Raw genomic sequence first — 25,095 nt, forward strand, 5'->3', positions numbered from 1 at the left:
ATACACAGTCAAGAGCCCTTAAGATGTGAAGAATACTTTTGGACAATGAATTGAGTACAAGCTGAGAAAACCACAACTGGCTGAAACCTCAAACAGAAATAGCTAGAGCAATATAAATCCTCATATAAATAAAATGGTAAATAAGGTTTTTCAGCCTAGGTTTGTTTTCCTTCTTTCCTTTTGTTTGATAACATTGTCAAGCAAGGAGCAATGTTCCAGTGAACACTGCTTTATAAGGGTGTGGTACTTGCTGGGAGTTTAAGATGTGAGAACAAATATACACCTCCAGAGTGCTTCATCATGCAGAACACAGCAAATTCCCACCTGTTTTGAGCAAAGCTACTGATATGTTTTTCATGCCTTATTCCAGTCAGCAGGATGTGGTCAATGTGCTTATTTTTAATAAGGAAATGTCACTCTCAGCTCCTGAGTTGCCTTTCTTGGGGGACAGCCCCTCTGCTACTGATGGTGGAAGGATAACAAGGTAGCAAATTGGTCTTTTCTACATTGCCTCAGCCCAGTCATTATTTGCTTCTTAAGACTGTTTTCATAAATGCTAGAAGTTTATTCATTAAAAACAGTTGCAAACATCATTGGTAATCCTTTCATTTTTGTGAACAGAAAACATGGTGACTGTTGTGCTGCTCAACTAATGGCTACTCTGAAACCCACCAAAATTAAAGGAAATCTTATTACTGACCTAATGGGTTTTGGATCAAGCCCCAGGGTAATCATTTAGATGTATACACTAATGCACATCAGAAGATACAAAGGAATATAAAGACTCATCATAAAAACTGCTTCTGAAGCTGTTGAATTGCTTTTTCCCAGAACAGTGAATCTGAGAAATAACAAAGATTAAAAATGGTGAGATTTACCTATTAGGATCTGCTACTACATCTATTAAAATTAATGTCCTGTATACAGTAAAGAAAAAAATGTAAGTTTGCATGCAAATGGCAGGGCACAGAAAGGAACAGGAATAATTAATATTTGCCAGAAAGGTCTAACACAATTCCCTGGTGAATATTTCATTTTGTAGAGAGGCCCTTTGCAGATCACAGTGAGACTGTTGTATGGGGTATGCAGCTTCCACAAACATCTGTGATGTTGACAGTTAAAAAAAATCCGTGTTAAATTGGATTTAAATTTGTTCATGGCATTGGTAACAAAAAGTTTTACTTGTTCTATCTGTGAATATAGTGGGAAGAGCTCAGGTAGGGAGGGCTGACAGTGGTGCTTGACAGCAGGAGCAGAGCCTGGTTCTGGACCACCATCCATGTGCCCTTGCTGGCTGGGTAAGTTACTGCCTAACTGTTGCCTTTAAGTTATGAACTGTCAGGATTTTGACTTACAGTATTATGGCTAAGATGGAACAGAAACCTCATAGATCAAAACATCTGTTTATCTTCTATAACACTGTGGCAGCATGGCTTTTTCTACTCAGTAAATAATGACACCAGCAAAAAGGCATATTAAGGTGAAAGCTCTTACTGACAGTTTCTGAGTAGTGTTAAATTTGAGTCAAATGGGAAAGCTTCAATTTGCAGAACAGAACGATTTCCTGCAGTAGTATGATTTGTGTATGCTTCTTCATACATGCTTATGGCTATACTCACCTGCTTTCAGCTAAACCCCAGTTTGTGTGTGAAATAAGAGGGCCTGCGTGAGTCATAAAAAGATCCTCTAAGTCCTTAAGAGTTGTATGTTTCTGAATATGAGTGGGAAAAAGAAAGAGAACAGAAATAACACCAGAAGAAAAGCAACAGGAAGAAACAGAACAAGGAAACAAAAACAACAGAAGAATGTGTAAGCAGGGAAGAAGTACTGTGCAGACATTGCAGATGCTCTTTACCTTCTGTAAGAATCATCCTACAAAATCTGTAATATGCTGGTAACCAGACATGGAAACATAAGAGCTGCTTTTGTGCATGCTGGAAAGGGAGGATTCCTAAGCCTACTAAGCCTTACTTCCCTTCCACCCAAGTCAGTAAAATAGCAGAGAAATTGGAAGAAAAAAGTTATTTTGTGAGTCACCTAGAAAATAGGGCAGATGTTTCTCCACAATGTAATATAATCATAAAGAGAGAAAAAAAACTAACCATAAAGCATACAAAAGATAAGAAAAAAACGTTGATTGTCATTGTCCAAATGACTACAGGCCATCCCACTGTCAGCTCACCAGAGCTGTCCTGCTATGTTCTCATCAAGAACAATACTGAATTACAGATTTTCCTGTTTCTTATTAAAATATTCAACATTAAAATCATCACTGTAACATCTCTTTACATACTCAGTGTGGTCACTTAGTGTCCTGATGTAGCATTTGAGAATGTACTAACGCGTACTGCAGATGTAATTTAATCTCTTTAATATTTTTTTTTTTGAAATGTAATTTGATTTAAGAGGAGATACAAAGAAAACAGTTACATCACAGCATAAGGTCTTCCAAGCACTTCTGCCTATACAAGAATGAGGGAGATAAACCAGCAGCTGTGAACCCTTCAGTACTGCTCAGATAGCAGCTGAACAGCCCGGCCCCACCAATGGCCAGACACAGCTTTCAGTACAGAGCTGCTAAGGTACGTGCTGATACCAGACATACACTGTTAACCAGAGCAGCTTAACATCAGTATTGCAGAATATCCCCAAAGACAAAAATAATGCTAATGCATCAAACCAAAAAACACTCCTGTGAAAACCGAGGCAAAATGACTTAGAGTTTGATAGAATTCTGAAAAAATGAAGCCTAATTCAAAATGTCTCTCTGATAATCTGAGGAACATTCAAGAGGGGAAGAGCAGAGCTCCACATAGCCACTACCTCAGCTCTCTCCGTCACTTCCAGGATGCCAGTGCCATGTAACTCACCATCCAGGCAGTTTTACTGCCGTCAGCTGAACCTCTCACAAGGGAAAGCTGATAGATAATTCTTCCAGAGCTGAAGATACTTTTCTGAAGGTACTTTAGCACCTCTTCATCTGTTGCTTCAAACCTGCACAAGAACAACCAAGTATCAGAGATGCAATGTGAGCTATAGACCGAGGGAAAACCAGGTTCCCAATGAGGCCTCTGGCACTTAGTACTGGCACTGACCTGACTGTGATGCTGGTAACACCAGTGGTGAGGAACCGAAGGCTGCAGGCTCATGCTTTCTGATAACATATATCCCAAACCTAAAGCTTAGAGTAATATTGCTTTCCCAAAGCAGAGATGAAAATTCATCAATAGATTCAAGAACCACAACTATCTCTCTAAACACACGGGACCAAAAAGCCCATGCAATATATTTAGTATCTACAAGACAGGGTTATTCTCCCTAGTTTCACACCTACACAATGGAGGAGCAGTTGCTTTCATTCACTTCATATCAGCAAAGAACCTGGATGTCTCAGGCGCTGAACTATTCTAATAATATAGGAAAAAACCTCATTATTATTATTTTCCTTTTTTTTACTCATTCAACTTTTACATGCAGCCAGGAGTTAAAACTCTAAAACAGGCAACTGCAGATCCATAAATTAGAGGAATAAATGTACACCGGATGCTACCCACCCACATGCAGCGTGGCAGAACTGCTACCACTTCCAAAAACGCTCCCATTGATGTACCCAGCCTCTCATACACGGAAACACACCTGCGTCCCCTGACTGCACCCACCCTCTGAACACTCCTGTTGCACGGGTCTTTATGCCCTCTCATTTGCTACATGTAAAGAGCAGCACGCGGTAATTTCCCCCCTAGCTGCAAACATCTGCACCGCCGCTCGTCCAGGGGCCGTCCCGGGGCGGGAGGAGGCGGGGCGGCGAGATGTGCCACCCGGCCGCTCCCGTGCCGCAGCCTCGCGGCTCTCGCAGTGCTGCGGGCCGGCAGCGGGGCCCCTCGGGGCTGCGCCCGGCGATGTCCCCCCGGTGGCAGCCTGGGCGGCCCGCGGCGCGTCGCTCGCTGCCGGGCGGGTGCCATGTCCTCGCTGGTGAAGGAGGACCTGGCCAAGAGGCTCTTCGGGCCGCGGCGGCTGCGGCTGCAAGAGTTCATCGAGGTGGAAGGCTCGGGCGCGGAGCGCTGCTACCTGTGCGCCGCAGGTACCGGGCTGCCCGCGGTGGGTGCGGGGCGCGGGGTGCCGGCCGGCTCCGCGCTGCCCGGCGGCGGCTGTGCCTGCTGGCGCTGTCCGGGCTGCTGTTTCCTCCTCCTTCCTGAGAGCATGAGTGCTCTGACCAGCGGGGAGACTCGAGGATCTCCGCACAGCTGTTGGTAAACGTGCTGGACGTGGCAGCGCTCGGAGTGATTGTTGGAAAGAGGAATGCTCTTTCCTCTACTAGGAGGTTGTTGATTTTTGTAACGTACGTGTAGCGTAACGATACATCCGCTTTGCAGGAAGTATTCGTCATTTTTAGAGCTTTTGTGCTATCTCTTGTCGTACTTTAAAGTCCTGCATACTGCCCAGTTACTTAAGTAACGATTAAATGGGCTTATGGCTTAAACAAATACATGTTTGAATTAGTAATTAGCAAGAACCGTGATTAAAGCAAGATTGTGTGACAAAATTAATTATTTGGCTCTTTACTGAATTTGATTTCAAGTGCATGTGTTTCTTAGTGACTTTAGAACATGGTTCTAGGGCTGTTTGCGTTATGTTTTTAATTATTATTTTTGTACTAGTGGAAGCTGATGGAAAGAGAGAAATTCTCATGCATCTTGTGTTCAGGAAACATTCAGATGTTGTACCAACGGATGTGATTCAGTGGGAAATATTGGTGACAGGTGGGCAGGTGAACTAGATGATCTTGGAGGCCTTTTCCAGCCATGGTGATTCTATGATATAAGCAGTTGGGTTGAAGGGAATGCTTTTTGCAGTCTGTTTCCTCTTGGTGATCAAAACACACAGAGCAGATAGAAATCATCTCTGTATTTCAGAATTTTTTTGGCCAATATGGGATGATGGCAAATATATTCTGTGATCCTTATGTTTGAAAACATCTGAATAATTGTATTTTACAGGTTAATGGACATACTGAGCAAGATCTGTTCCCAACAGATGTGATTTTAGTAGAAGAGATTTTATATTTTAGAACTGCAAAAATAGTTTTAAGATATGGATTCTTGAGTATTGTAGAGCTTCTAAATGTACAAAAATACAAACCTGATTCATAGTTTACAAAACAATTTGGTAGAAGTGTGATTAGATTTGGATAGTAGAATTAAGCAGTTTGGTGTTAAGAAACTTCCGAAGAGGAGAAAAAACATTTGCTATCTATACAATTTTAACTAAAAATTTCTTCCTAAGGTAGAGAAGAACAAGCCATTAGAGAAAGCCTCTAATCAGCTTGACTGATTGATTGTCACTGAAGACATAAAGGAAAATATATGTAGAGTATCCAGTGTTAAACTCTCTTAATATATTCAGGCATATTCAACTGAGTAGTGAGTAGAGTAGCACTCTAATTCTGAACAATGGGTTGCACTCATCTGCCAGCAGTTACTGTAATCTGCTGTGATTCTGTACTCTCTAAAATCTTATCCCCACAATACATCTTCACTGTATTCCTCTGTATTTCAAATTAACATAAGAGAAAACAAAAACAGCAACAACAACAAAACCTAGTCAAACCACACGAAGGCAAATGTTTAGAAGTATATACCTTTTCAAATCTGTATTAAAATGAACTCTTGGCATGGATAACTTCTTATTAACAATCTTATTTTTGTGCCATATGCCCAACCTTATTTCCCTTCCTTTTTTCAAAAAAGCAAATCTAGGTTTTTGTGTGAAGACAAGAGTATCCTTTCATTAAATGCTTTCTTTGTGAGCCCTGGAAGAATGCAAAGCTGAAATGCAGCTACATTTAGGAACTTTCACAAGTCTGCATTGGTCTGCCTGAGAGCACTGGCAGACTAACATCAGACTGTTCAGTGGAATGGAGAAAATCCAGAAAGGTCTTCAGTCCATGGAATCATTAAGAAATAATTTGTGCTCTTGAGGGCACTGTCATAACCATCTCTGCCACAAGAAAATCTTCGAGAGTTCAATGAGTGAAATGGTAGATCTGAACTCATGTTCTTTATCAAAAATATAGTTGTCTTTAAAATGTCAACTGAATTCAGGACCCAGTGATATATCTAAAATGCAGGAAAATTAAGATTTTATAGGTGAAAACTGCCCACCCAGGTTTCACCACTGAGCAGAACGTGCTCCTGGTTTCATTATTCTTACTGCAGCAGTTTCTTAAACACATCTGCCTCTGTCCTTATTTTGAACAATTTCTGTTCTTACATGAGTGATAGAGAAATGGTAGTCTGTGGGTCTCAGAGGTGCCTAGGATATCTATTTCTGAAAAGACTGTGGGCTTTTGGGTTTAAATTTGTTTTCTTCTAATTCTGAGGGAGACAACATACTGCTTCACAGGGCAGCAAACAAAATGGGAGAAAATCAAAGTGAAAAAAGCACTTTCTATGAGAAGCCTACTAGATGCATAAATGAAAACATTGATCACAGAAGGTGAACAACACACCTGTGATCTTTTGATTAAAAATCATTGTGCAACTATGACTGTTAGAACCAAGGGGAAAAAAACAAACAAACTAGTGGTGTGTGTTTCACAGCAGGCTGTTTGAGAAGCCGTGCGCTGAGGGAATTACAATTAATTTAAACATTTTCCTCTTTTTAATTTGCAGTGGAAAGAAGCTGGATAATCCTTTGTTTGTCTTTATTTTTTAACCATCTTATAAAAAAAAGTCAGAAGCAAAGCATGTTTTAACATAAATAAGATAAATCTAGTTGAGTTTCAGAATAGATTTTCAAAATTCCAGGCATAATTTAGATAAGAAAGAATCTTGGTCCTTCATCTGTAGCATCACATTGTGTTGTCAGAGGTGACAGTTAGAGTGATCAGCTGCGTTAATCTCAAAGCTGGCTTGGGGAAGTGCTCTGCCCAGCAGCTGGTATGCTGGATGTGCAGAAGTTGTTTCAAGCTGCAGTGCTTTTCACACTAATTGTTTCATGTTAAAGAAGTCTGATCTTCTACACAGCACTCAGTGTAATCAATTAATAATGGTAGTTATTACAAGGAATGTCTGCACGCTCTTTTTATTCTCATTTCCTGTCTAAGTCAGAAAACAGTTATTTCTACAAAGACAGCACTGAACAATGTGAGGCTTTAAGAAGTATTTTCAGTGTTACTTTGGGTAAGTGACATAAATACATTTGATAGGGAAGTGAGAGTTTTGTTTAAAAATAAGTCTGTAAGAGAACGTCATCCTCAGAACAGAAAGCAGTCATACCCACAAGAGCCTTGGTAGTGATTTGGCAGTTCTCTGACTTTAGTACCCCCAAGGATTCACTGTCAAAGTAATCAGGATACGTGGATTATCCCCACGGTTCCAGTGCTGGAGTTGGGCCTTCACTGCACTGTTGGTGAGTTCAAACCAGAGGCTTTTGCAGTGGAAAGATTGCCTTTTCACAGGATGGGGAAGCTAAACACTCGATTTGTTTAAGACAGATAGGTTTCGTAGGCTGAGAACACTGGCCTATTTCTACTCATACTGTCATTTAAATTATTATTTTAAATGAAGTTTAAGTATTTTATTATTAGAACTTTGGGGAAGTATTTGCTTGCATATCATAACTATTTTTGTCTTGCAGTGTCTAAAAGTGAAGAAGTAGAAATATGTATGGTAAAACACTTTCGAGATCGAGAAGAGAAATATGAAGTAGTTGAAAAGTGGTTTTTAAAAGATCTGGAGATGATTGATGGAAAAGAAGCAGATACTGTAAGTGTTATGTATTATTAAATACACAGAATATAATTCTATTATGTTGCAAGTTGGAATACAAGTATTGAAATGCATTTGAAGGACATTATCTGATTATCTTTTTTTTTTTAACAAAACAAAACAAAAAGCCTCCATGGTTTTTTGAGTTTATTGCATGCGAGAGGGTCCAGATTGCATTTATATTTATATTGCTTGAGGTATGGGGAGAAAGAGAGATTTTCTTGTTTATTTTAATTTTCATCTCTCCTGTTGAGATCTGAGGGACAATCTGGATGTTTTCTCATTTGTTCATTGTAACTGGGAACAAAAATTCACAACATGCAATTCCTGGTGTAAATTTGAATTGAGATCAGTGTATTTGAAAACATGTTTTTGGAGACTCCTTCCATTTGAATTTAGGATCTTGTTTGTACAACAAAGAGAATTTGTATCAATATGTAAAACATCATCTTTCACATAATTTAAATTTCATTCACGTTACTTGCATCAGTTGAATAACCGAATCAAACAGCTTTGGCCAGCTATGATTGATATTACTGCTAAAAAAGTCATTATCTCTCAGATTCAATTACAGAAGGGTAAATGAGGCTGCAATACAACATACAATTTTATACAAAACACCAAAAGTAGAATTAAATTCTATTTTACAGAAGCTATAAGAGTGCTTTGAAGATAATGTCTTACTGTAGATAAAGTGTTATAACAGGCATCCATGCATATAAAATGTCGTTTCAGAGAAAATTACTTTTTTACCTTTCATGTTTCAAATGAACATAAAATAGAGTTGAGATTATATTGTCCTGATGACATAGAAATCAAGAGCCGACAAAAGGGGCGTCAGAGTCTTGATTCAAGGAAAAATGACAGACTCCAGTTGTACTCATTCCATCCTGACAACTGTTCTCTTTTCAAAAAGTCTTCCACAGCTCCTGCATGGGCAGCCAGCCACGATCTCTGCAGCTGTCTGCAGTCCCTTGTGCGTTGCTCTCAACTCTAAAACTAGAAACCTAAGAGACTGTGGAGGTGAGATCAGATTCAGAGTATCCACGAATCACGTGAACTCTTTGCAGCTTAAGCCAGAGGGGAAAATAGCCAAAGCTAATAATATTTTATGTACTCTCCAAGTTATCTTGCAGCTGGAGATGTTCCTATCCCTTTACCAGATAAGGCAGCCAGAAGATTACTTACTGTTTGCCTACATGGACTCAGTAACTTTCAACTTTTTTTTTAAGGTTTCTTTTTTGTTTGTTTTTAAAAAACTCAAATATTTTTCATCAGAAATTATTCAGCCTTCCACAACTAGGATGTTCAAAATCTTATTTTTGGTTACAGAAAAGCATAGATGAGCCTCAAACTCCTCATTACACAATGATTAGCACTGATATAAATATTCATCATATTGCTATTCATATCCATGGAATTTAATATAACTTAGCTGTTGCTAGTATTAATTGTGCCAAGAGCTTGAAAGCACATAAAATTACAGTTTGGGCAGGAAGAGCAATCAATATTCTTCTTCTGACAGGCAAGTCAGAAGGCAAGTGTGTTTTAGGCAACATGACAAATTGGTTCACTTCAAAACAGCATTGTATAATCACAATAAAGTGCAGTGTCTTCCTTAGACAAACTCTGAAAGTTTTACTTAGGCAAAACTCATAATGGCAAAGAAAGGCAGCTACTTATAAACAGTTAATTAGTAAAATTTTACAAGACTCTTTAATAGGAATAGCAGAAATACACAAAGTCCATAGCTAATACTTTTTGGAATCCATAAAACTGAGAAAAAGAAACCCTAAAAGTAAGTAAACAGAAAACAAGAAATTGCCATTCTGATGTCTACAATGCATGTAATAATTTTGTTCTCAATTTTTTTTAGGATAATCCATATTTTGATATGCACTTTCACGAAGTCTACAGTATGGAGGCATACAGTTGTGCATCTAAATACACCTTTGCTCGAACGCTAAGCAATCTGAATGAAACGTATCTTAAAAAGGACTTGAAGATTGTGAACTTTGATAGCACCTACCTAAACGATGATTCGATCTGGTCATCCAACAATAGGGATTGTTTAGTACTTATGAGAATATGCTTCTATGCTTCCAACCTTTTATGTCTCTCCTTGTGTCCTTTGTCCTGAAGATGTATTTTATAACATTAAAGGGACTGGTTGATTTTGCTAACCAGCATTTTATAAATTATCTGATGAAAATAACAATAAATGATACGTGATATCTGCTTTTTAATTTTACCTATAAGTCCACAGAGGAACCTCTTTTTTTTTTAATATCCGTCTGACCATTAATTTATATGTGTTAGAAGGGCCTTACTGGCAAATAGAAATACATGAGGCTTTCAAAAAAAAAAAGGACAGTGATTCCTAAGTTCAGTGGTGGTTGTTAATGTAAGATAAGTTTACAGTTTGCTATATGTTTATAGAGGTATAAATCATTTTTCATGAATAGCTAGAAATATTGGTAAATATTTTAAGAGCATTAGCAGTTCATTTACATCCTAAAGTAGAAAAATAAAACAAGAAAAATGAATTTTGCACAAGAATGATGCATGTTTTCATTTTTCAAATGTGTTGAAATACAGAACTCTGTTAAAGAGATCACACCTGCATAAATACATGAATCAAATACTCATCCTGATGAAGTATGGAGTTTTCCATTTGTGTACTGTGGGACCAGTTTTTACCTATGCACTTACAGTGATTTTTCCTCCTGAATATCAAGTGCTCCCTTCGACCTTTCCATTACTTATGATATTGTCATAGAAACATAAAATGGATATTTTGAAGCAGAATTATTTTATTTGTCAGACCTTTGAAATCTTTTTTTTTTTTTTTTTACATCACTAGTGTTTCTTTCTTGCAACTTGTTTATGTACATGAACAGGCCTGGTTAGGGAATAGCACCTGTTTATGTCTCTTCTCTGCCTCAGGACTAAAAGTTAACAACATTGTCTCACTCCAATTTATAGGAGGGAGAGGAGGTTCTTTTATTATCTGTATATCCAGCATGAGATTAAGAAGCAACGGTTCAAATGTTGGTCCGACCAGTTTATTACAAATCTTAATTAGGGAATGTGGAAGGGGAGGACGGACACTATTATGAATTAGGGTAATGGGGAAGGGAAGGAGGGCGATAGAAAAGAAGAAGCAAGGGGTCTTTATAGGAAGCAAGAGGGACATAGTCACCACCATGGATCCAGCGTGGTTCATAGTTCAGTCTTTGATCTTCAGTAGTGGTGGTTCGGTTCGTCAGGCAGAGTTGTTCTATTGATGACTGCGAGAAGCATGATGAGGATGGCCCCTTTTCAGTGCTTGATAGTGGTTGAGTCAGCTCTCCTTTGAGTGGCAGCTTCTGGCTCTGGGATCTCAGCAGAAACTCCTTTGTTCCCATCTTCCAGGCCTTGCCAGCAGATAAGAGGGAGCAGGGATGCCCATCTGCATCCTGTTTCTTACAGAACACGATGGTATCGTTCCCCAGTTTTCCCACACCTAGCTGGAGCAGTTTAGTCACAGGCCAGATCTTCCGCCAGTGAACACTGCTGAGCATTCTCATCCGCTCTTCTACAGAGCAAGCAGCTCTGGGGGAAGGGGCTTTCAAATGTTCCCAAAGCGATATCGACTGTCACACAGTTAGCACCCATCACTTGCCTCCTTAACAAATCATTCAGAGTCTTATCACAAGAAATACCTCAGGAAGCAAGCTTTGAGCCAAAAAACAAAGAAGGATTCACAAACATACTACTGGAAATCCTATATGAACAGTAGTTTTTGGCGTTTAGTTACAATTACTTAGTAGGTGACTGATGGACTTCTCAAAAATCATAGAATTATGAGAGTAACTTTCATCAGTGTCTAGCTACGTTAGCATATTCAGTGCACTACTGATGTGTGTTAGTATTTACATTTGCATTGAATGTGGGGTGGATTCTACTGAATGGTTGGGAAGATCTCACCCATAACAGAAAAATAACAGCTGGACTTGTGACAGTATAATATTACAGTAGAAATGCAGGATGAATTAAAGCTGTATTGACCAAGAGCTGAAGAGGAACAATTTCAGCAAGAGGCACAGTGATATTTCTTGGTGTCACCCAGGTGATCTAGCTGGCTACTCCCCCCCCAGAGACAACAGAGAAAGCAATGCCATCCCATTCTGTGCCATTCTGGTCACAACTTCCTGCAGGAGAAAATTCACTTTCTCTATTGGCAGCCTAGAGAGTACAGAGAGAGTAGCTCTAGATTAAGCCAGCTAAGTACCAAAGTTGATAAATGTAAATAGCTCCCAGAAAATCACAAGCTGATTAATGTCCTCTCTGAGTAACTGCCATCATGGTTTTTTTGTGGAAGGAGATCATGACTTGGTCTTGGGAGCCTTTCACATGGACTCCCACCTTTGAAAACATTTGTGCAAATGTACTTTGGATTCAAAGTTGAAATAAAATCAAATAAGTGAGGGCATATTTGAAAAACTGTATAAAATGTACAGCGTTCTACTTTTCTTTTAAAATGTTAACCTACTGCTTGTATATAAAAAGGCCATATATTTGATTATCTTAATAAGTTACATATTTATTCCAGACTTATCTTGTAAATTACACACATTCTAACACAAAACTTAATCATTATCTATACCTTGACAGTTGTGAAGGCAGTTTATATGGATTAACACTAATTTTCAGCAATTTTTGAAAACTTACAGCTTACATTTGTCACCTAAATATTGTTTGAGAGAAGGATTGTATTTATAATTATTGTTTAAGAAATGCAGTTGTTCTTACCAAAATGTCTTTGAGATAACTCAGTCCAGCATTTGATCCATCATTACAAAAAGTATTTCCCCAACATCCAGGCTGTACAAAGACATTTTACAATAGCATGTATAAAGCAGAATATCGTTATATATTGTGCCACGTTGTCTTGTTTGAATATATTATTGTGAAGTTAACAATGTTTTCTGTGAAGTCAACAAATTCTTTGCTTACTAGGCACAAGGAATTATTTTATGGATGAAAGAATCATTCATATGGTAATAAAAAAAGTAGAATCTCTAATAATTGATACCTCAGAGCATTCTTTTGAAATACAGTTGCAATTGGTGACTTCCTGATCTGTTGGTGCTATATTTGTCTTTTTTCTCCATACTTGAAAAATAAGATTCCGCAGATCCATGCTATAAACAAACAAAAAAACCTCAACAATCAACCAACCAAACAAACAAAAAAGCATTTTCAATATCATTCACATAATATATTTCCATATCAACAAAAAAAACACAGTGAAGGCACTGTTTAGGAGTTCATGAACCTCAGATAATTTTCACCAAGACCCTCTTGCTCCAAGCAGAGGCAAGAGTCCAGCCCCCCTCAGCCTGCTTGTGTTTATCCTCAGTTCAGCCTGTTTATCACCCTCCCCTGTCTGGGCCCAAAGACAGAGCTGTCTGTCTGCCCATGCAGCCATGCGATACCAGGTGACAATTTCCCTCTCTGCTGCATGCATCTCAGCCTGGCAACCTCTTCTCTCAGTTCAACTGCTGGCTCAAGAAGATCATCCAGTTCTGCACCCATGACACCCCTCGTCTACCTCAGTCCCGTGGGTGGCCCCCATATTTCAGAGCTCCCTACAGTCAAAGGTTTGGACAGCCCTCTTGCTCCTTGGGAAGCCCATCTGGGTGCACAACACACCCCTTGGTCTGCGTTTCTGCCTCTGGCTGTCTGGTACACTGGGTGCTCCAACTGCCCATGCAAACTGCTGCACCACACTCTCCTAACATACTGCACCCTCCTAACGTTCCACGTGCTCCTAAAGTACCACGTCCTCTTAACGTCCCACATCCTCCTAACATACCACGTCCTGTTCGTTCCGCACCATCCTGGCCATTTCAATACATGTAGGATATGATCCTGCTGCTGCTCCTGGCCCAAGCCTCTTTACTTTCCAAGTCTAAAACTTGCCACAGAATAAAGTGTTTCTGCTCAGATTTCTGTGCAATGGTATCTCCAATGCCACAGCAGGCCTGCAGTGCGACTTGGGCAAGAGTTGGGTCTCAAAACAACTGAGATCCAGCTTGATGAATACTTCACAGTAATAGCATGGGCAGCTCTTTTTGGAGGCTTATCGACCCAATTTGATTTTGAAGGCAGCCCCTTCTTAAAGAAGTTGTATTGAGTGACATGGACAGCTGTAGCTTTGGCAGACGGATGATGACTGTTCTCCTCCTACACCTGCAGTTGTGCTATTGACAGTTGTGATCATTTTGATCTACTTCTGGGTGCTGGGAGGAGATCTGCAGCTGAAAAGGAAGCCCCAGGAGTGCCATAGAACATGAGCTGGCACTAATCACACAATCATGTAATCATAGAGGTTGGAAGGGACCTGTGAAGATCATCCAGTCCAACTAAAGCAGGTTCTTCCCAGTAGGTTGTACAGGGAAGCATTCAGGTGGGTTTTGAATATCTTCAGAGGAGGAGAGTCCACAAGCTCCATGGGTAACACTTTCCTGTACTGTCACCCTCAAAAGAAAGAAGGTTTTCCTTACATTGCCATGGAATTTCCTCATATGATGCAAACATTAACAAAGGAGCTATAACATGATACAAGGGCTCACCCCCTCTCACTTTGGCTGGAGATTTACATCTTGAAACAGGCAGCTCAGGCTTTTCAAAGAAACCCACTGGCTTCTCTTTAGGGAGACTGTCACTGTTTGGAAGTGAATGTAACAAGCAGAGTGTAAATGAAACTCTCGCAATATCCCACTGCATCTCTGATCCAACTTCTCTTTTCTCTTGTTGATCCTAAGGCAATAGAAGCTCAGAGGAGCCTTTTCTTCCACTTCCAAAAGTGTTTTCAATTACATTATACCTGTCCTGTGCTGTCTGGGCTTAATGCTATTTTAGAGGCAAAGATTTCAACCTAATTCCTGCCTATACTTCCTTTTGGTGCTCTTACACTGACTGTTAGGCATTTGACAAGTACTGTAGTTTTATTCTAACAATTTAAAACTATGTAAAGAAAGACATTTCAATTTTGGAAGGGATACAAAGTCGTTTACACGAGAGCAAATTCCCTTACCTTGGAGCCAGCTCACTTCAGCATTATGCATGTGGGAACTACTCGAGGCTGCCCCACTAGCAGCAGAAGCTGCTGTTTGAAGATCAGCTCTGCAGAGCTTTCCCATGGCACTTTATGGAGTGGGACGATGATCATCTGCGTTCATTTATGTGCCAAATGTCTTCATACACATCTAGAAGTAAATGGTTCCCCATGAGTGCACACCAGAGCATCATCATCCTTTCACTCCTTGAAAACAAAAACATCTATTCAATAACTAAATAGTTGCCATCCATTGCTTCCAAAAATAAAACTGAAGTGAAAAAGAGCCTTGTGCATCAGCCCTGTGCATCTCTCCAGCTGTTCTCCAGTTTGGTCTTCAGTGTGCTCTGAAATTCCAGACTATGTACTCTTCACTAATCACGCTCTCTCTTGGGTGGCTGTTTACCATATCAAGTGCCACTCATCTGGATGTGATAATGGTTTTCCTAGGAATTATTTGTTAGTAATAGAAGTGCACTCATCTGCCTCGATAATCTGTAGAAGAATTAGAAGGAATAAACGGTAGTAGCTTCTAAGCAATACAAAAATAAGGGGAGACCTCATCGCTGTTCACAACGACCTGAAAGGAGGTTGTGGCGAGGACGGGATCGCAGGTGGCAGGATGAGAGGTAACGGCCTTAAGTTGCACCGGGGGAGGGTCAGGTTGGATGTCAGCAAACAGTTCTGCTCAGAAAGAGTGGGGATGTATTGGAACGGGCTGCCCAGGGAGGTGGTGGAGACACTGTCCCCGGAGGTGTTGAAGGAGCGTGCAGATGCTGCATTTAGGGACGTGGTTAGCAGGCACTGCGGGAACGGGTCATTGGCTGAACCAGATCTCAGAGGTCTTTCCCGGCTGATGACTGATCTGCGATTCTACGACTCACACCGTGCTGCCGCCCCGCCCCTGCCCGCGCCCCTCTGGTCTGGCTCCGCCCTCCCTTTCTTGCGGGCCCTCCGCGGCCTTTGCGGCCCCCGCGCCGGTAGGGGGCGCGCGCCTCGGCCGGGCAGCCGTGCTGCGTGGTCACGTGGGCGGAAGTGAAGGCGAGGCCGGGGCTGCTGCGGGCGGCGCGGAGCGGTGCCGTCTCGTCGCTTCTACCGTCCCGTCGCTTCTACCGTCCCGCTCAGCTACGGCGCTGCGGTGAGAGCGAGGCGCTACCGGCGTCCCTCGTCATTTTCCCTCCCCAGTCGTTCCCGCGCTGCGTGCTTGGGGCGCTCCCCGCGGCCCCGGCGTCTCGTCGGCTCGGGACGGCTGGGCTGTGCCTGCGGCCCGCGGGGAGCGGTGGCGGAGCGGGAAGGGTCGGGACCTGGCGCGATGCCGTGTCTGATGAATGTCACGTATAAGTGGCCTTGTTTGCACCGTCACTATAGAGAGAAAGATACAGCGGTGTCTAAGGGCGTTTCTTAGAAGCTGGCTTGGTTTCAGTTATCCTAGAGCATTGTTTTGAGGAAGCAGTTTTGTCTCCTGCTTATTTGGGGTTCCTTTGGGACAGCGGCGCTCGGGTATAAAGAACGTGCTCGTGCTTCATCCCGGCTCCGTGTGAAGGTTCTGGTGGCAGCGACTCGGGGTTAAGCTTGCAGCAAAGGTTGGGCTGTGTGTCAGAGCACGTCGTGGCTGTCAGTGCTGAAACGGCGGGGTCTGCTACAGCAATCTGTGGTTTAGAGCAGGAGGTAAAATCCTAAATCGGGAAGGAAAACTGATGTTTCTGAAATGCATGAGGTTGTCAGTACTTTGTGTGTTCATGTTTGGGTTCCTGCTGATGAGTAAGAAAAGCACAACCTGGTGCAGTTTGGAAACAGAAGCTTGGCCTGGCACTTGATGAAGGGGAAGGAATGTAGGAATGCTGTTGGCTAGCAGCTGACAAGAGTGTTGCAGAGGCATAGAGGTGTCACGAACAGCATTGGTTCAAATGTTGTGACTTCTGTATTCTTCGCAGTACTGGTTCCAGCTTAGCATGCTGGCCTCTGTTTTCTCAAAGCCTTTAATTAGTGATATTTAAAATTGCCAAATTCCCTAAGCTGGGAGATATGGTGGGACATAAAATACTGTAGGCAATAAAGTCAGTGTCCTTTCTGTTTCAGTTGCCCTCGAAATCCTTTTTTTGTTTGCTGCGTGTTTGTTAGGGAGTGCAACCCAAGTATCTCCAAGAGAAAAACAACCTAAAATGTAACTGCAGCCTTATGATGAAGCAGTACAAGTAGCATGCAGTATGTGTTGTTCATGTTCTTAGCACACTAGAATTTTAGGGTGCAAGCTGTATTGGAACTCTTTTTAACTAAAATCATTGAAACGTGTTTGTGTTGCCCTTCTTATTCCACCTGGAGCAATCTGTAATGTGAGGACCTGTTCTGAATTAGATGAATGGTACTAATTCCTTAATAATAAGTAAGTTCCAAAAAAGTGTATTTTCCTTCTCCCTCAGATTCTCTAGACTCTTATGGGAATTACAGCGGCCTTTGCTGGAGAATCACCTGTTTATGCTGAGGTCTCTTCCATAATTTTATGACTTTCTCAGGATTTTATTCTTGTTTAATGCATGTTTAGTTAAGTGTTGTAAATTAATTTGCTGGAATAGCAATGTTTCTTCTGAAATGTTTCTTCTGATCATGTTGCAAGTTATTGCCAAAGAAAATCAGAGCTACTAGTGAATGTTGCGTTTTTAAAGCGGAGGAAAAAAAAAAAAAAGCAGCCAAAAAAAAGCTGTTGATGCATCCCACGTATCTGAACAGCTTGTTTTTCCTGCTTCTCCTTCTTCTGTTTTCCTTTTTCTCACTGCTGTTTTTGCAAGAGTGATTCATTTGTGTGTTGGGGCAAGGAATGGAGGTGAACCCTTTGAACAGCCTCTAGTGTCACTTTCTTCCCCTCCCCATCTGTCTGCATTTCCATGTGCCCCACATCAGCCCAGAACCCTGTTCTTAATGAGGAAAAAAACTATGGAGTAAACTTCGTTGCTAGGACTGTGAGTGGCAGTGCAGTTTGTCTGGGCAGCGCGACGGTCTGGTTTTGTATGTGACTACATCACTAATGTTAAGCTCTATCTGCTGCTGCACAGAAAGGTGTAAATGGCACTCTTTCATCTCCTTGTATGCTCTCCTGCGTTCATTGCCACAGGCTGTGAGAATGAGTAAAGGATAGCTGTTTGGTGCCTGTCAGCAGAATTCTTTTTTAGAATTTGGTTGGAGTTAGGGTTTGAGGTAGCCATCTGATTCCTGGAAGAAATCTCTTTGATTTTTTTTTTTCCTACGTATACGTGCTTGTTTTCTTTTTCTCTTTGTGAAATATCCTTTTGCTCCCTTGGCAGATTGAGGAACACCATAAATAAAAACCAAAATGTTTTCCATTTCTGAGCTTTGTCCATATACCAAGGGAAAGTTGGTAAACTAGTCAAAGATCATAGGCTTTGTTGGTTTTTTTTTGTTGTGGTTTTTTTTTTTTTTTGACATAGGTCTTCAAATGGAACTTTCTGCCAGGTACAGTGATGTACTTTATTCTGCATTGCTGTGACAATTGATAGGCCTGTATGTGAGGATAGAGGGGAATGAGAACTACCTGTTCCATTTAGTAGTATGTTCTGGCGAGAGCACTGAAACAGGTCTTTGTGAAACTTCAAAAACAGAACAAAGAAACCCAAAGTTTCTAGACTTTTAAGAGATGTTTTGCATTAGGTGTGTTAAATGTCTGAATGCATTATGTCTTCATAAAATCTTTCAGTTGAGAGAAAATGACTGCAATCAAGCATGCGTTACAGAGGGATATTTTCACTCCCAATGATGAGCGCTTACTGAGCATTGTGAACGTATGCAAAGCAGGCAAAAAGAAGAGAAACTGCTTTCTGTGTGCCACAGGTATGTAGCAATACTGCACTGTACTGTGTGTCTTTGCCTTTTTTATTCAGTTACATTTCTCTTAGTTTTATTTACAACACATGACAGCATTAATTCTTGCCCTGTATAAGTAGTGCCCCGTTTCTAATGGAGAAAATCAATTGTAGTTTACACTTGTGTTATTGCTTCTATTAAGAAAGAAGGAGAGCTCTGTACTTTTACTCCTAGATCTCCATGCAATTTGGACTTAAAGATTAAAAACTATTTATGTGAGACTGGTGAGCTTCTGAAGCAGGCTTTATTTAGTGCTCAGAAGGGACATCTGTTAGACTTCTAGGCTGATCAGTGTAAATAAGATGCAATAAGGAGTGCTGATAAGAATTCAAGGCAGAGGGCTCTGGAAAACCACAGGAACTGAACTCCCTTACAAGTAATTCTATTTGGAACTTGAAATACAGCAGAAAACGATGTCACTTTCTGCATTTTGAGATTACTCTTGTACTTCATTTAACAGTGACAACAGAACGACCGGTGCAAGTAAATGTGGTAAAAGTGAAAAAATCTGACAAGGGAGATTTCTACAAACGGCAGACTGCATGGGCACTTCGAGACCTTGCTGTTGTTGATGCCAAAGATGCTGTTAAAGTACGTGTAACGTTTTTTTGGGTTAGTGCTTGGTTCAGAGCATTCTTTTGGTTCCAAGGCAGTGCTGGCTTCCCTGAAACTAGTTGCTCTAAATCTTAGTTTAATAACATATTCGTTTGGGATTAAGATCATACATTCCTGTGGTTATTATACCTGCATTTTCTTCCAGGCTTCTCAAGAATATAGCCCTGTTAAACTGAGTAAGTCTAGATATGCCCCAACAGCAATACTCTGAACATCTGCTTAGTTCATTATAGTGGTCTCTCAGTGATTGTGCAGTGTTTTTGCTAAGAACCAATACACTTTTCTTTTTTCTGCCTCGTGCCTTACTATTCCATTCTTAGTTGCCTCTTATGACCATCTTGCTATTGATACTGGGCTACAAGAATGCAGAAACATTTTTAATGAGCAGTATATAGGTTTGCAGGTGAGCTCTTAAACCTTCTGAATCGTGAAGTTGGAAGGTTGTGGAAAGTGTATAGTCTCGATGTGTTAATAAGCTTCTCCCCTTGCCTACTCCCTGAGCTTCCCTGAGTTATGTTTTGTGTTGTCAGTAACTCCAGCTACCCTTTTTGGCAACAGAAGGCAGTTAGTCATTTTGAGGACTGTGTTTCTGGGCAGGCAATGCTGTCAAATGTTTCTTTAAACTCTCACTAATCTCTGTATTGTATTATTGTTACCTCGTCTTCCTTGAGAATACTGTATTCATTACTTGTATTTTGTTGCTTTTTTTTTTTTTTTCATTAAGGCACATCAAGGTGCCAATATTGGTGTATCAGCTCAAGGTTGGCATATGTGTAGTTCCATTTTATCCTATCAGTAATTAAATGAAGAAACAATCTGTGCAGCTCAGAGAATTGTTCGATTGTTGAGGCTGTAACATATCTTGTCTTTTGCAGGAGAATCCTGAATTTGATTTGCATTTTGACAAAGTATACAAATGGGTTGCAAGCAGCACAGTGGAAAAGAACACTTTCATTTCATGCATCTGGAAACTCAATCAGAGATACCTTAGAAAAAAAATTGACTTCATTAATGTCAGTTCACAACTTTTGGAAGGTAAATTTATACAATTTCTATGATATCTGCATGTTAAGTGCAAATTTTAGTAACTACTAATATGAAGTGGATGTACTGGGAAAAAAAAAATTCTAACCCTTACTTTTTTCCTATTCAATTTTATTCCTTCATGGTTTTAAAGTTTTCAAATAAGCAAGAAGACTAGATAACTCATTTTCCAACAGAAAACTGGATACTGTAAATCTGTTAACTGGGTCAAAATAGTTGATTAATGAAATCCTAATATTGATGAGTTTGTTGTATTTCTAAGATATCATCTTTCTGAACAGAACAAAATCAACCTGTGAGGCTTGGTAGTTGTGTGTGTAAAATAAATAAAATTAAAAAAATCTTCCATTTCTAATTTGCTGTGAATTATAAAAATACTTTTAAAAGTGGTGCTCAAGTAGCATGCTAAAATTCAGATGACCTTTTTCATCTGGTTTCTAAATACACTCTGTGACTCATATTAAATTCTGCTGGATCCTATCACATCTGAGTGACTGGATGCCAAAAAGACTTTTTGTCATTTGCTTGTGTTGTATTTGGTATTTTTATATTCACTATCTTTTACCAGTTAAGTTTCTGCTAAAATCTAGCAAGTAGATATATTTTGCATCACTTCTGTCAGAACTGGCTGAGCTGAAGATTGATATTAAATACTGGACTGATTTGAGTAGGGGAATGTGGATTAGAAGTGTAAAACAGGATAGCATTTCTATATTTTGGTGTTGTCAGAAACTTTTTTATAGCTGACCTCTACCTCTTCAAGTTCTTGTGATATTAAACCATTCAAACTTACTTCCACTTAGAAATACACAGTGTTCATGCTTTGCCTAGCTAACATTCTCTGCTTCCTTTCCCTCTGCTTTTCCATACCTTTTAATACTCCAGAACTGCCTAAAGTCACCGAAGGTGCGTAACACCTTTTTTCTTTATTCTGCTGTTTAAGCATTTTTTTCTTGAATAATGTGCTTTTTCACTCTTACTCTCTTTGAAAACAGGGCTTTAAATAACTTACGAAGTTAGTAGAGATAAGAGATGTTTCACATTGCCTACATAGTTGCTGCCTGGACTACATTAACATTGTATACAACGTTTTTCAGTCATTAGGTTACTATTTGAATTAAATGCTGCAACAAGAATTTTTTTTCTTCAAAGGCACCATTATGTAACTTTCTCTTAATTCAGTACTGCTTTTCCTGCTGTGCAACTTACCTTTGGATAAAAATTGTCTTGATGCTGAAGATGTATCTAACTTTAGTATATTTCCTTACATTCAGTCTACCAAAAGAGTCGAATTTCTATCAGTCTTTTGCTTGCAATTGTAGAATAATACTGTTACGTATGATGTTGACTACCAGCATGGTAAGTGAATGGACAGAGACAATATGCCCTTTTTTACATACAGTAAAGGAAGCTGGCTATTTGTATTTTACTTCTGTTGCATGATTTGAAAATGACCACTATTGGGAACCAGTTCTGAAAATCTTAATGAGACCCATGGAAGACTTGAAAAAAGTGTGCATAGGTAGCAGATGCTTGTTACGAAAGTGATTTGATAGATTCATTTATTTAAATACTGTTGAATGTACGTCAGTACACTTAAAATGCTTTTGACTTTCTGCTTTTGGTAACGTGTTTTACTTTCCTTCTCTACACAAGAATCAGTTCCAAGCGGAGAGAATCAAAGTGTAGCAGGAGGTGATGAAGAGGCGGTGGATGAATACCAGGAATTAAATGCAAGAGAAGAACAGGATATTGAAATTATGATGGAAGGGTGTGAATGCGCTATCTCTAATGCTGAAGCCTTTGCAGAGAAGTTGTCTAGAGAGCTGCAAGTTCTAGATGGGGTAAACATTTCCTCTGATGTACAGTGTGTCAGCATTGTTTTCTGAAAAAGTAGCTAACATTTTGCTACATGTTTAAACATACATCTTCTCCTAAACAGAACTATAACCTGTAGGTTATTATTCACCTTCCAGACCTTCTGAAATAAATTGCAAGCTTTCACATAAACAGGAGAGAAGATAAAAAGGATGTACTCATATATAGCTTTCGTGAAGGTGGAAATGCAGGGAGAATAGACATTCATATTTATGTTCATAGGTTTAGACAGAAGAGTATATCAAAATGCTTTTGAGGTGCAAAAATGTCTCAAAATCTTACGATATAATTTTCTGTACAGGCAAATATCCAGTCCATTATGGCCTCAGAGAAACAGGTGAATATCTTGATGAAGTTGCTGGATGAGGCTCTAAAGGAAGTGGACCAAATCGAGATAAAATTAAGCAGTTATGAAGAAATGCTTCAGAGTGTAAAAGAGCAAATGGATCAAATTTCAGAAAGTAATCACCTAATCCATCTCAGCTACACAAACAATGTGAAGCTACTGTCAGAGATAGAGTACTTAGTGGTAAGCAGTTTTATAGTGTTTACTGTGCCTGTTCAAATTTGGTATAAATTTCTTCTAAGTTGCTGCCCTCTCTGATATCTGTATGTTCTTTAAATTAACATCAGTTTGTTTCTGTTTTATTATTGCACTCACTTCAGTAAGCTTTTATAATAGAGGAATTGTATTTATTATTCTTGGTTTAGCGGGATAGGAAGCTATGACCTGATTTTGCTTAAGGAAATCTATTACTTTGTAGAATCACATGGATTTGGCTAAAGGTCATATAAAGGCCCTCCAGGAAGGGGATCTGACATCTTCTCGAGGCATTGAGGCCTGCACTAATGCAGCAGATGCCCTTCTGCAGTGTATGAATGTAGCTCTTCGTCCAGGTAATGTTTCTGTTAAACTACAAGCTAACATTAAATTTATTGTGATAGTGCTTCTTTTCTGTGTGCTTTTCCAACCAGTCTCAGATGTTGTTTCCAAACACAGAAGGGATTGTGACCTTTTGTCCTGCTGGTTCCCACATGCAGTATATTACTACATATGTTTGTACTCTGTGAATTCTTTTTCTTTTTAGGACATGATATGCTTCATGCAGTCAAACAGCAACAGCAGCGATTTAGTGACTTGCGTGAGCAGTTTGCACGGAGACTTACCAGCCATTTGAACAGCGTATTTGTTCAGCAGGTATTATTTCTTATTATTTTATATGAAATTTTCAATCCTAAACTTCTCCTGAAAAGGAACACAATCTAAAATTGTGTGTATTTTGTGAACCTAACCAGCAACTGAACGGACTTCTGAGGTACCTTGGAGAGAGAGATTACTAAATCGCATCAAACTGTAGTGACTACAGAAGTCTGTTAAAAAAATATTTCTCTGTAGTGGATTCAGTGTCTGTGTTAAGCAGATGTGTCATTATGTAAGGATTTATTTTAACTTTAAGGTTTGACTAATTGAAAAAAAGTGTTAACTTTCATGGGTCATGGAGGCTGTAAAGATCAGGGTTCTTGATCTCTGAACTTCAAAAGCTAAAAAAGAAGAAAGGAAATGTTTAAACCCCGATTTTTGAGCCTTTATTTAAAATATTCAGAGATCACTATCATGAGTTTTGTTTCCTAAGGGCTGGATGTCTTTTCTTTTTTCAATCTTTTTTTATCGCTTTACTATTTCTTTTATCTCCAATTAGTTTACTCAGACCCTCCTTCAACTCTATAGCAAGGCTTCCAATCTTTCAGTTCCAGTGAGTACATCAGCTTTCATACAAGCTTCTCCAACTAATTTTTTTGAGCTTGACTTACCCAACTAGTGGCTGCATCTTTGTATTTACAATAAGAAATCCTTCCTGATCGCAGAATATCAGACTTGCATCCTCTCTCAGTTCCAGTGTTTTTACCACCAGTGTTTATTTTCTTGATAGAGAAACTCTGATCTCCAAAGTTTGCAGAGACACATTTTCTTTCAGAAAATTGTAGTATGTATATAACTGTACAGTGGTCTGAAACAATAGTATTTGTAAATAAAAGGTTAGTTTTTCTACATATTAATGCAGTTGAACTTACAGTTTGTGTTTATTAGTCTGCAGGAGATAGAAAAGAGTTATGCTGGAAAATTGCATAGAAAATGGCATTTGAGAGTATAAGTCTGTTTTTCTTTTAATGGTAGGAAAGTGTTTCCTATGTTTTCTTCTGCAGAGAAATCAGAGTTCTAAAGCACGTTAAAATTTTTATCTTCAGCTCTATTCTTAAGTACATTTCTCCCATGACTTGTATTTTGAAAAACTGAATGCAGGCCATCTGTCCTGGCCTTTAAATGATGATCAAGTAGAAATTATCCAATGCAAAGGCAATCATAAATGAAATCTGAATCTTAGATTTGCAAATGAAAGTGGCTTTTGAGCAGAATGTCTTTTCTGATGATCTGCGCCAAGGATTTTATTGTTAAAAATGGTAAGAGATTACTATTTTAGTGTAATACTGTGTGTATTAGATCAACTGCTATCAAAGAGATTGCCAGTGCTATTAAGAATGAGTAACATTGCAAATTCACAGTTGTAAACAATGTGTATTTTAAATTCTGGTACTAACTTTGACCTCATATTGTCTTCTGTATAAACTTACCTACCCTCTGTGAAGTTGTTTCTAATCAAGTATTAATCAGCAGTTTAAACAACAACAAAAAAATCACTGCAAGATTAGACTGGAATAGTTAAATGTGGTAGACGAGCCTCTGCATTAAGCTTTTAGAAGGGGGGGGGGGGGGGGAAAAAATCGTTAAAAGGTGGCATGTATAAAATT

General features: G+C 39.6%; 2 protein-coding genes across 4 annotated transcripts in view; both read left to right on the forward strand.

Moving 5' to 3' along the window:
- Positions 1–3,960: 3,960 nt before the first annotated feature.
- EXOC1L (exocyst complex component 1 like) lies at positions 3,961–10,786 on the forward strand. 2 transcript variants are annotated; one of them, XM_042812209.1, is made up of 4 exons: positions 3,995–4,081; positions 6,672–7,410; positions 7,639–7,766; positions 9,646–10,786. In XM_042812209.1, the coding sequence occupies exons 3-4, from the start codon at positions 7,668–7,670 to the stop codon at positions 9,907–9,909; spliced, it is 363 nt and encodes a 120-aa protein (XP_042668143.1). In that variant the 5' UTR covers positions 3,995–4,081; positions 6,672–7,410; positions 7,639–7,667; the 3' UTR covers positions 9,910–10,786. The 2 variants fall into 2 exon arrangements, with proteins under 2 accessions (XP_042668142.1, XP_042668143.1); XM_042812208.1 differs by lacking the exon at positions 6,672–7,410 and having other exon boundaries at positions 3,961–4,081.
- A 5,146-nt stretch (positions 10,787–15,932) lies between these two features.
- EXOC1 (exocyst complex component 1) overlaps positions 15,933–25,095 on the forward strand; it is a 25,677-nt gene continuing 16,514 nt past the window's right edge. For both annotated transcript variants that reach the window (XM_042812260.1, XM_042812261.1), the window contains exons 1-8: positions 15,933–16,012; positions 18,584–18,717; positions 19,211–19,341; positions 20,241–20,400; positions 22,066–22,253; positions 22,589–22,816; positions 23,052–23,184; positions 23,376–23,485. In XM_042812260.1, coding sequence (XP_042668194.1) covers positions 18,594–18,717; positions 19,211–19,341; positions 20,241–20,400; positions 22,066–22,253; positions 22,589–22,816; positions 23,052–23,184; positions 23,376–23,485 — 1,074 coding nt within the window. In that variant the 5' untranslated portion in view covers positions 15,933–16,012; positions 18,584–18,593. The remainder of the gene's footprint in view (positions 16,013–18,583; positions 18,718–19,210; positions 19,342–20,240; positions 20,401–22,065; positions 22,254–22,588; positions 22,817–23,051; positions 23,185–23,375; positions 23,486–25,095) is intronic.

The sequence above is a fragment of the Centrocercus urophasianus genome, unplaced genomic scaffold (genome assembly GCF_019232065.1).
Source record: "Centrocercus urophasianus isolate 14NV4802_14NV808 unplaced genomic scaffold, USGS_Curo_1.0 seq_13, whole genome shotgun sequence".
Taxonomy (NCBI): domain Eukaryota; kingdom Metazoa; phylum Chordata; class Aves; order Galliformes; family Phasianidae; genus Centrocercus; species Centrocercus urophasianus.